Here is a 12,341-nt window from a genome sequence, read left to right as displayed (position 1 = left end):
AAATCATACTTGCCTACCCTCCCGAGACCTGCTTGCCATACTTGTCTACCCTCCCAAGACCTGCGGGAGGCTCCCGATTTTTCAGGAAAGTAGGGCATTTTTCCTGCATTCTGCCCGCTTCCTAGTGAATATGCAGGATTTGCGGCATTTTACAGTGGGGGGGCGGGGCTTAATGACGCAGATCGTCTGGCCAAGTCCCCAATGCCACCCACCAGTATCTTATCTCCGACCAACTCCCGCAGAGGTAAATATTAATGTAGGCAAGCATGGCTTAAATACATTCACAAAAGCATAATCTAAGCAGAGTGTTGCATAAAGCAACAGTTACAGTATAAACAGTATTTCAAAGGTACAGTATTGCCAAACAGCCAATTTAAAGCAGTTTGCTAGTATTGGCAACTGAAATCTTCATCTGCTATTTTCACTTGTTGCTGACCACATGTAAAGAATACAGCTTTCTCAGGTGTATATTCATCTTTTTACCAGTCTGCATGTGCCTGCAATAGAAAGAAAGGTGAAGATTCCGTACAGAACCTAATTCAACTCACAAATATAAACCAACCATCTGTTATTGGTATACTAATTGTATCATCAAATATTGTTGATGGTGCTCCCAAAGCCCAACTGAATACATACAAAGGAAAAGAGGGAAAGTAGGGCTAGTCACTGGGGCACTCTTGTGAATAATTGTATATATTTTAAGATATAACTTTTAATATGCATCAATAAAATTATGCGGTATCATACATCCTGAACACAATAAACAAATGATATACAATGACCATCTGTTATAAATGAGGTTAAATTTAATAATTCATTCTTGCGGCAAAATATTTATCAAATCTCCATTCCACTGGGTATGAAAATAGGAAATGGTTAACAATAGACAAGTATGATTTAACACACATTTGGTTTAGGTGCTCTGCCTGTGCATGTCTAATCCCAATCAACCTCTTTTGACCTACAGCACCTGGTATTCCCAGGGGGTCTCCCATCCAGGTACTAACCAGGCCTATCACTGTTTAGCTTCCAAGATCAGACGAGATTGGGCAATCGAGTGATGTATGGCTGTAGGTATAATAAAGTGGGTTGCACCAGCACCTGGTCAGAGCAATAACCATAAATGTAGGACTATCACAGTGAATAGTCCATTTATTGTTGAAAATACAGTGTTCAAAGAAAGTGATGCATGAGCACACCTAATTTGTTACACGTGGATTCATTGTATTGTACAAATACTGATTCAAGTTTATATAATGTGTAACAAAAAAGTATATAGAGGAATAATAATAGCGAATTTTTTGCTATTATATAACCGTATATTAAATCCTCACTTAGTAATGATTAAATCACAGAGTATGCTCAGATAGGACACTGCATCACAAAGTAACCTTAATGCTTTCAATAGGTCATTAAGTTCTTGTGATGTTAAGTATCCAACAAACAAAATCCAAATGGTATTGTGTACACTATTACCAAAAATTCCATAATTAGTGGTTATTTTTCATTAATAGTGTAACATGCATAAATGGCATGACATATTTCCCCTTGTTAGGGTACATGGAAAAGAGAGAGAATAGCATTCACAATTATCAGTATAGGTATCCACATGGATAGTAACTAGATAGATAAGTAAATCCACTTTTCAAATGCATGGTATCCTATAAGCATAATAGTCTGAGTGTGAAGCTCATTCACTGTCTGGACACGGAGGTCCTAAACAAGTTGCGTGTTCATACAATACCAATCCCAGTGCTGTGATGACTAGGAGTCCGGTCCGTGCACTGACTGATTCTCCTAGCAGAGTGTAGTGTTTCTGAGGACGCGCGTTTCACAAGAGTGTCCCAGCGTCTAGCCCTACTTCCCCTCTTTGCCTTTGTGTCTGTAATAGCACAGATACTGTACACTCCTATTTTACATGACCTATGTTGAAACTCTCAATGCCAATCCCATTGCACATATCCAGGCAAAGGAAGGTGTAAGTTACAGAATCACACAAAATTGCATGGGAGCACACAGGGGCAGATTGGGCCACCAGAGACGCCCTGCCACCAACAGGATTGAAAGCCACTGTCACACAGTGACATCCAGGCCTGCTATCAGAAATGATGGGGCCCGGGACTGACAGAATAGACAGACCACCCCCCCGCAAAAGGGATGTGGTCTGGAAGCCGACGGTCTAAATGCCGACCGCCGGCTTCCAGACACTGTAATCCCGACTAGGTACAAATGATAGGCATCTAAATCTAGACGCCTGTCATTTGACCGACGTCGGGAGATCGGCGCCCAGCATCCTGATCGAGCGGATACTGGGCACCGCAGCGGACAGCTGCGAGGGGGGGGAGGGTTAGGTTTAGGGCTCCCAGGGGGGACTTAGAGTTAGGCAAGGGGGAGGGAGGGTTAGGGTTAGGCACCCCCAGGGGGAGGTTAGGGTTAGGCACCCCCCCCGGAGGGACTTAGGTTTAGGCAGTGGGGAAGGAGAGGTTAGGTTTAGGCACTTACAGGGGAGGTTAGGTTTAGGCACAGGGGGGGAGGTTAGGGTTAGGCACCCTAAAGGAGGGATAGGGGGAGAAATAGGTTAGTTTATACTTACCTAGGGACGATCGGGATTTCCTCCTCTGTCGGCCAGCCGTTGTCGGGATTTGAACCGCTAGCCATGCACCCCCGCAATGGTATTTTTGCAACTCCAGCACTGTAGGGTCTCCCCAGTTCCAGCCTGCCCCCTTCTGTCTCCCCTGTCAGCCCCCTTTCTGTGTCTCCCCTTGTAGCCACCCTAGTAAAAGAAAAAATACATTATTGCATGGCGCCGGTGGGTTCCGGTCAGCGAGATGGATTGTGGGTGGGATGGATTGTGGGTGGGCAGCTGAATGGATTGCAGGCAGGCAGACAGCAGCATGGATTGCGGGATGGCCCCCCTTTCCATCCGGCCCAGTACTCCAGTCCTGACAGTTCCCCCCTGAGCACTGGGTTTGCACTCAGGGCACTGCTCTCTGTGCTGTGCCTGCGGCCAGTCATCACAGCAGAGACAGGCAGTCTGCACTGGCTCAGTGTATGTCACACACACTGGCCACACAGGCTGCAGGGGTAGAGAGGGCATAGCCATGGGGGCACAGAGTGTGATGGAAGTATCAGGGTGATGGAAGAAAGGATGTGGCTGGGGTGTGAGGGAAGGAGCAGGGTAATTGAGGAGAAGATGTGGCGGGGGTGTGTGGGAAGAAGCAGGGTGATGGAGGAGAGGATGTGGCTGGGACGTGAGGGAAGAAGCAGGGTTATAGAGTACCCACTAAGAAAACCCATCCTCACAATGTGATGCTGCCATCCAGTGGCGTCAAAAGGTGGGTGTGGGGGGTGCAGTCCGCACCCGGGTGTCACCTGCCGAGGGGTGACACCAAGGTGCAGACTCCCCCTCACTGACAGTAGCCGGATGCTGCACTGTAGCATTAAGTACAGCACTCGACTTCTGTCACTGAGGGAGCCGGCAGGCACAAGTAATAGGCACGTGGGTTTGGGCTGCGTAACCACGCCCATTTCCATGTGGCCATGCACCCTTCCCATGTGATCATGCCCCCGTTTTGGCGGCGTGTCTCTCCCTGCACTGGGTGACACTGCGGGGAGGGACGCCACTGCTGCCATCCCCATACTTCACTGTTGGTATGATATTTGCTGAGAAATCAGCAATGTTAGGCTTGTACCAAACATTTCGAATTGGGCAAAAAAGTAAATTTTTGTCTCATGTGACCACAAAACCTTATCCCACATTAGCTGGGTCACTCTGATTTCAGGCACACTGTAGATGTGCTTTGATATGGTTTTTCTTTAGTGATGGCTTCTTTCTTGGGTCACCATCTGCTACAGGCCTATTGTATGCTGGTGCTTTAGATTGGTGCATCTTCACTCCAGTCTCAACCTCTGAAAATCTGCTTAAATGTGATAGTTGGCCTCTTTGTGGATTCCAAGTACTGTAGATTTTTCTCTTCTAGGTACACTGTGTTTATGCCTAAGGTGTGGTCATGCATCACAGGGGGCATGGCCACATGGCACAGTGGGCATGTCGCACGACAAGACCCCATTTCTTGGACATCTGGGGGCATGCAGCTAGGGAAGAGAGCGTGACATTGTGACATCAGTGTTAAGCTCCCGGCAGCCCTTACTGCAGCCAGGTAAAAGGAGCTGTCACGCAGCCGAGCACTGTGATTTGCTCAGCTGAGCAGTGTGGAGGTAATGGCGGTGCTGTAGCGATAAGGTGGTCGGGCGGTACCGACCTCTAATTTCTTAATGGTACACCGTACTGGCCCGTTCTGCCTTACTATCGCCACTGGTGGCTTACCTCACAAGTGTCCTTCTTTCTTTGATGAATGACCTTGTTTAGGCAGTGCCTGAGTGGTTTGATCCAGCTTCCATTTTTTCACAATTGATCCAACAATACTCACCAGGATATTGGGGAGAGGAGGAAGATTCCTGCATAGGATTTACATATTTATTAAATAACATTGAGACGAACAGTAAGAGTTATAATAAATGGTATAATGGTCGCTACATTACAAAGATAGTGATGCTCCCCAGTGGGAAAAAAAAGAGAAGAAACTCCTTTTTGGGGACACTCTTATGTAAAGTTAATTCATTAAATTGTAACTTTTATTTATTTATTAATTTATAAAGTAAATTTGTAGAAGCATGTAACAAAGTTATTACTTGGACATAAACTGTTCCTTAAAGCTTGCAACAGAGTATATTTCAAAGAAATCTAATTTACCTTTGAGCTCGTCAAATATCTCTTGTAAATTAAGTGATTGTGTGTATCACAGTATAATTATGTTTCAGGGAGTCAAAATAACAGAAAATAAATTCTGTTGTTGGGCAAAAATACTAAAATTCTCATAAATAGTATGAAATGTTTTTTCTGAAAAAAATAATTAATTGAACTGGACACATAATAGTTTGTAATATATCTCAGGTATTTGATAAACGTGCGTGAACAATTAAATCAATTGTCACAATTGGAAATACTTAAAGATTCTGATTTGCAATTAAGCACAAGTAGGTTAGTTCCTTATTTTTAGTGATGTGCGCCAACCCCCGTGTTTTGGTTTTGGATCTGTAGCTCCTCGTGTTTTGGATCTGGATTTGGTTTTGCCAAAACCACCCCTTGCGTGTTTTGGTTTTGGTTTTGGATCTGTATTTTTTATAAAAAAATGAGTACAGCTAAAATGACATAACTTGGGCCTGTTTTTGTTCCTACAGCATTACTGACCTCAATTACATTTATTTCCAGTCATTTCCAGTCAATTTTGACCACCTCACTGCTCACAATATTGATTTCATCTAGTTTAGGGCCAAAAAGTTACATCCAACTAGCTGTCTGGCTAAGCTAAGCGACAGCAGTGGGCGGCACTAACATATGGCAGTTCAGCTTCCAACATGGCACAGAGTGACATTGTAGTGGTAGACAGGATGGCAGTTTAATAAACTATACGACCCCTAGGAAGTTTAAAAACCAAGAATGTTTTCCTTAACTAGGTCCGACGGAGTTGGAATATGTTTATGGACTGAAGACAGGGAAAGGACGGAAGGATTGATACGTTTTTAATTTATTTATTTTAATATTTTGATTCTTAAAAAAATGTATGAGGGAAGATCAATCTAGGACTAAGTTCTTCAGTTCCTAAAAGACAACTTTGATCTGTAGGAGGATTTTTAAATTTTTATACATCTAATAGAAATGAGGTGGTCTTACTGGTGGATGTGCTGATAGAACACCTGCAGAGTCACAAATACGTGGATGATAAACTGCGGTCTGACCGGCAGTGTCACTAAACAATAATAGCGCAGCTAATTTGCTAATGCACACACACACAAAAAATATATCTTTTTTAAATTTTTTGTGGATTGATAATATTAATTTTATTTCACTTTTATTTTTTAACACTGGGGAAGAGCACCCCTGATCGAGGCAGCAGCTCCTTGATGAACAACACAGACAGCACCCCTTCTTTATGGACAACAAAGCAACCCTGCCAAGTGCGAACAGACCACCTGCAGAGTCACAAATACGTGGAAGATAACCTGCTGCAGTGTCACCGAACAATAATAGCGCAGCTAAGTTGCTAACGCACACACACAAGAAGAAAGAAAAAAAACACTTTTATTTTTTTTTACACTGGGGAAGAGCACCCCTAATTGACAGAGCACCCCCCTGGACAACACAGAACCCCAGAACCTGTGCGTCCCAGATTGGAGGGATATTATGGCAAGCCTAATTATTCACAAAATTATATGTTTCCCTCAGACAGCAATAATAGCTATATAATAGCTAAAAGGCTCAATTTGTTCAGATCATCGAAATTGTGACTGAGAAGAATGGATAGGATTGAAAAGAAAACCTCTATGAAATTACAAGTGATGTTTTAGAAACTCAAAATTACAATAAGTTTCCTTGCAACATACTATGTTGTATGGTTTTAGGAACAATTTATGTCTGAATAATAATTTTGTTACAGTATATGCTGCTACAAATTTATTTTATAAATATATATATAAATAAAAGTAAGATAAATCACCTTTAATAAGAGTGTCCACAAAAAGGAGTTTCTTCTCTTTTTCTGCACCCTGCAGAAAACAATGTTTGATTAACTCACTGGGATAACCAAGCACTTTGATATTATTTTGTAGCCGTCTTCTATTTTGTGAATCACTGCACACCAAAGCGCCTGTGAATTGAAAAAAAAATGCATGTTAGTAAATTGCATCCCATTATGTTTTTATATTTATGGACTTTATAAAGGGATAAACAGTTTTCCATAACACTACCCTTAGTTATTCTTAAACCTTTATGTCATTCCACAAAAAAATTTTATATTTTATTTTACACTCCTTATAGGGGTGTGACATAAGAGATCGACAGAGAAAAGGTCAACCATGTATAGGTCAACACCAAATGAACCAAAAGGTTGACAGGTACAATAGGTCGACAGGTTCAAATGGTTGTCGCACTACTAGTCAACACAACATTTTTTATACATTTATTTGTATTTTGAGCCCAATCATAACCCTTATCCCCCTCCCCCCCCTAGTGCCTAACCCTAACCCTCCCCCTGGTGCCTAATCCCAACCCTCCCCCAAGTATCTTAACCAAACCGTAGCCTAAACCTAACTCTCCCCCTAGTGCTTAACCCTAACCTTAACCTTTAAAGTGTTTAAATAACAAAAAAAACTCATGTGTCAACCTTTTTGTGTTGACCATTGGTAAGTCGACCATTTGAACCTGCAGACATTTTGTCCCTGTTGGCCCATTGCCTGTTGACCATTTGGTGTTGACTTTTATAGTGTCGATATATTGCCTGTTGACCCTTGATCCGGATACCCTGTTACAGAAATGATAAATATGTATACTTTATTTGAGACTTAAGGAGCGTACACACTAGACGATATGCTCCCAGAGCGATATCGTCTAGTGCATCTTCGGCAGGGTGTGCTCAATGTCGTTCATGACATTGAGCACACCCGCTGAACGATATCATTAACGATATCGTTCAGCGCCCGTCTCTCTCCCCCATTTCCCAACATGCAGCAACCTGACAATATCGTCAGGTTGGCCTGCATGTTTACCCGATGAACGATAATGACGAACGACCCGCAGGAACGCGCATCGTCGTTATCGTTCATCGTTTTGGTGTTAAAAATGGACAATAAAGTGGACGACTGAACGATAACGATATCGTTCAGTCGTCCACTTTGATCGCCCAGTGTGTACGCACCTTAGTCCACATTCTTTGTTTATTTTTTTATATCTACTAAACTTTGTTCCCACTAATATAGACTTGATATCCAAACTGTTACAATAAATTAACACAAATTCCAAAGTTTTGCTGTTCATTTAGGTTTCTAAAAGTAAATTAATATGTATCAAAGGCTATAAAGCCCTTTACAGACTAAAATCATGATTAATTAGCAGCAAATTACATTTGTTAAAGGTTAAAGTCTTTCTCTTGGAGAGTAAGTTAGTAGCCATGATGATAACAAGTAATACTACTAAATGCATTGTGGTATATACAGTGCAATATATAGTATACAGTATAGTTCCCCATGTAGACATAATATATAGTAAAGGTATAATTTAATGCAGTGCAAAAGTAAGCTTCAAGTTTTGCTTTCTTATTTCTGTTTTCACAAACATGTGCGTGCCATATTATTTGAGTCATATAATATACAGTACACTATGATATTTTCTTACGTTGTTTATAAATTATTTATGCAGACGTGTTCATATAACATCAGTCACACTAGAACATTTGAATGGAGCATATAAAGTGGAGGATGGTGATGGGCATGTAAGAGACCCGTATCTGAAGGAACATGGTGTCATTACTTTCCTTGTCATAAACCCAAAGGTCGGTGGAATAGTAGACTGTAGTATTATTTTATTGCAGTTTTATATAATAAGTTTTCCTTGTAAATTGTTCTACTGACATAACAGATGTCTTCCTCATTTCAGAGTTGTTGTAGTTTGATGATAGTATATAAGGTTATTATTGAAATATACTGGCTTGTATATGTGTGTTAGGTAAAATCAGATTATTTGTGTAGATATCAGTGTAATTTGTTAAATAGCTGCTATTGACCATTTAGTTAATCTATTTTATAAGAAATAATAATAGACCTATATAAATGATCATATACTATCACAACCAATAGGACACTAATCATTACCAAGAATAATCCATAATAAACCTAAAAGAGCAATTTCTGTAGCAAACAGGGCTGTGTGACAGATGTTTTATCACTGGTCATAAAAGAAAGACAAGAAAAGGTATCCACTGTAATCTTTCTTTTTTCTTTTTTCAGGCAGAGAAACGAAGTCCCCAGCACCATTTCCGACCGCGGCACACATTGGATGGAGCAAAGATGAGAGCATCTGTCCGTATGACACGATACTTGGAGTCCTGGGGAGCTGCAAAGCCGTTTGCACACCTGCATCACAGAGACAGCATGACAACCGAAAATGGCAAGATTAGTACCACAGTATGGAATACTTTGTCATCTTGTGACTTAAATGTAGTTTTCAGTATAATCTACAGTACAGCAACACTTGAATAACCTGTTCTTTTACACATAATAATGTTTATTATTTTTACTAGTATAAGCCTGCTTTCAACAAAAATACAGTACCTGACATTTTAATTTCTGCTTTATGTACACACACATTTGTATTTTAGCATGCAACATCCAATAACTAAAAATACACTTAGTTACAATGTAATAGATGTTTATATGAATAATACAGATTGCAAATGGTTTTATTCTAAGAATAGATGAGTATTGTGAAGGTGTTGCTTTCGTCATGATGTTGGAGGGGTTTTTTGGTTCTATATTGTAAGCAGGTATTTACATATGGTGCTGTTGTCATAAATGTCCAGAAAAGGTTGTTTTCTCCAAAATGATAGACATTAATTTGATGTATTTCATATGTCAGATATTTTTCTGCTTCTATTATTAAAAGAGAATTCCTGCCACCAACTAACAGAACCAGGGACGTGCAGTCAGGGTAGGCAGAGCCTCTCCTGTAATTCTACTGAGATTTGATTTAAAAATTATTAGAATAATACAAAGAAGATATTTATAACTTATAAACATCTTCTTTGTTTATTGTAATCATTTTTATAGTTAACACTCACCAGCTTTGTGGAGCTCCCTGGAACTGCAAGGAGACAAGATATAAAGCAGCAAAAACTCAGCCTTGCTTCTGTATAGTCTGACACTGCTTGCAGAGCTGGGGGTGGAGCCACACCACGGTCAGTAAGCTGCACAGAAAGAGAGGTAATAGAGGCATGCCTCTGAGTATGTGGGGCGTGCCTTGAGCACTGTTGGACACTTTGGATGTGTCACGTGACCAGGAAGTGTTTAGAGATCAGAATTCAGTCAGCAATGATGCAGGTAGGAAAATCAGTGGACACTGAAGCTTAGTGTAGTGAGGGGAGAGTTGCAGTGAGTAGGGGGTGAGACAGGCTCCCAGCACTCAGACCCATCTCCATGTGTGCCTTCCCAGCCACTGACCTCACCGCACATCACTGAAAAGACCTGTTCAGTGATGTGCTGTCTCCAGGAGCACAGCAATTGGCTGCCCAAGCCCCGCCCTATAGAACCCCGCTGGGCCATCACTACAAACATTCCCCTGGCTACCCGTCATGGCAGGGTGTCAAATACAAATGACAGTGCAGGGGAAAGCTTTACAAGCCTTCCTTGTGCCACATGGTTTTTAGGCAAAAAAACACAATAACAACTGTCAACTTACTTCTGGTTGGGTGGCCAATAACTTATATGAACACCTAGTACTCTGTCCCCCCACTCTGTCTCACCCCCCATTCTGTCCTGCTCGCATACAGTACTTATCATGTTCCCGTCGATCCTGATCCTCATCCTTCTCTCCTGCTAGATGAGGTACTGTTTCACCGTCCTATCATCAGATAGGAGGCTGACCGGCCGGAAGGCTGATCCGTCGTTGTAGTGTGTGGAGTAGGCACCTGCATTTTCCTTATCCTGTATGGCACAGCTATGGCTTTTTGATGAGGTTCAGATAACAGGAAGAAGAAGATCAGGCATGTCTTGTGCAGTCGTTGGGAAATAATGCATGGTCATGTGATCTAGTATATTCACACCATTTTATAAATATGTGTGTGTGTTTAAACGTAGGCGGTAGATATACCCTCCATGGTGCTAGCCACACTAGCACCATGGAGGGTATGGTATGGCACATGGTGCTAGCCACACAGGCCACACACCCTGTGTAGACCACATGCCCACATCACAAGTCACACCCCCATGGTGTTTGTCACAAATGTGGCAGTGGCACACAATAGGCCCTTCATAAATTTCAGCTTCAGGCCCATGTGGACCTTAATTTGGCACTACACGGAACACTCTGTGCGAATGCCCAAGTGCCACTCATTTACATCCACTAGGCCACAAGTGGAGATGTGGATGAGATACATACAACTCTGAGTTGCTCTAGTTGCTCAAAGTTGCATATGCAAGCTCCATTGAATACGCAATTGCTAAAAATCACACAACGTGTACGCAAACTTACATAGTTATTTTAACAAGGGGTATTTGCCTATAAAGAAGGTCACTTTAAAGTAAAAATCTAGCAAATGAAATCACGTTTTTGTTGTCTGCAGTTGGACCAGTCATTCCAAATCATAAAAGACATAAGGGTACACAGATGCTTCAGATGTACAGTATGTACCATTAGTCCCAGATGTCCCAATTTCATCAGGACAGTTCAGCTTTTTGGGCACTGTCTCACCCGCAGGCTACACTGTCCCATGGGCAGAGGTAGGATGGTGGGACACTCTGTCACATGCTGCTCTGCAGAGGAGAGCAGCAGTGAGTAGATGACAAGTGTCTTCCACACTGTGCCGGGTCTGGCTGGGGGCTGCCCAGCAGCTTCTGGAGAGCTGTGAAAACCCCCGGCATGACAAGAAACAGGGGCGTGACATGTGGCCAATCCCCCAAAAGGTCATTCACCAGGGGACATTGGGCCTGATTCAGAGCCGCTCGTAAGCGGCCGCTCGTTCGCTCCGAGCGTTGTTTGCCCAACTGCGCATGCGTACGGATCGTTATACGCATGTGCGAACCAGTCAGTGCGGTCGAAATTCATGTGCTCGCAAAATAGCGAGTGCCTGATAATTTGAGTGACAGAAAGAGGCATATGTGGGTGGTAACAGGGGAAGGTGCTTGAAAACGGGGAGTGGAGATCCGAACGCAGGCGTGCTTAAAGGTCAAAACGGGCGTTTTATGGGTGTGCATAATTAAAACAGCAGTGTCATTGACCACGTCACTGGGTTATTTTATAGCTAGAACTGCTCGCAAAATTGTGGTAGCGGAAACCAACCACAAGAATAGCGAGCAGCTCATACCCTGGTAGATGTACTCGATTAATCTAATAAATAGCGGACATGACGTAGGATGCGAGCGGCCAGGGGGCGTAGTTTCCCAAAAAACGACCGCAAGTTTGGTTCGCTCGTTCAGACCTAGAGGCGTGAACAGACCGCAAAGAGCGAACGGTTCATTTGAATAGCCACCCCTATTTTGTGGACGAGCGAGCGCTAATTGCGTCCGGCTCTGAATCAGGCCCATTGCTTCACAAACACGCACCCTTAAATCCTGAATCAAGATTTGAAAAATTGGGGAGGTATGGCTTGAGGCATTTTGCTCCTCAATTGTAAACACAAAAAATTCTGTTACCAAACTTAAGGACTCTCAAGATCCACCTACTGTAACTCAAAACACATTAGTATTTCCATGTCAGATGCACAAACAGGTATAATTATAACCCTCAATAGCAT

The 12,341-nt window shown here is 42.4% G+C and overlaps 1 protein-coding gene and 1 pseudogene across 1 annotated transcript in view; one reads left to right on the top strand and one right to left on the bottom strand.

Annotated features, from left to right (window-relative positions):
- The window catches only part of ADCY2 (adenylate cyclase 2), a 1,382,785-nt gene that overhangs the window by 836,783 nt on the left and 533,661 nt on the right, over positions 1-12,341 (top strand). Inside the window, exons 9-10 of the mRNA XM_088442287.1 lie at positions 8,255-8,387; positions 8,842-9,018. Of these exons, the coding sequence (XP_088298413.1) occupies positions 8,255-8,387; positions 8,842-9,018 (310 nt within the window). The remainder of the gene's footprint in view (positions 1-8,254; positions 8,388-8,841; positions 9,019-12,341) is intronic.
- LOC148511419 (5S ribosomal RNA) lies at positions 959-1,076 on the bottom strand (annotated as a pseudogene).

The sequence above is a fragment of the Taudactylus pleione genome, unplaced genomic scaffold, assembly GCF_031769625.1.
Source record: "Taudactylus pleione unplaced genomic scaffold, aTauple2 ptg000309l, whole genome shotgun sequence".
NCBI lineage: Eukaryota > Metazoa > Chordata > Amphibia > Anura > Myobatrachidae > Taudactylus > Taudactylus pleione.
Note: the sequence above shows the minus strand (reverse complement) of the source record. Positions and strands in the feature narration are given on the sequence as shown.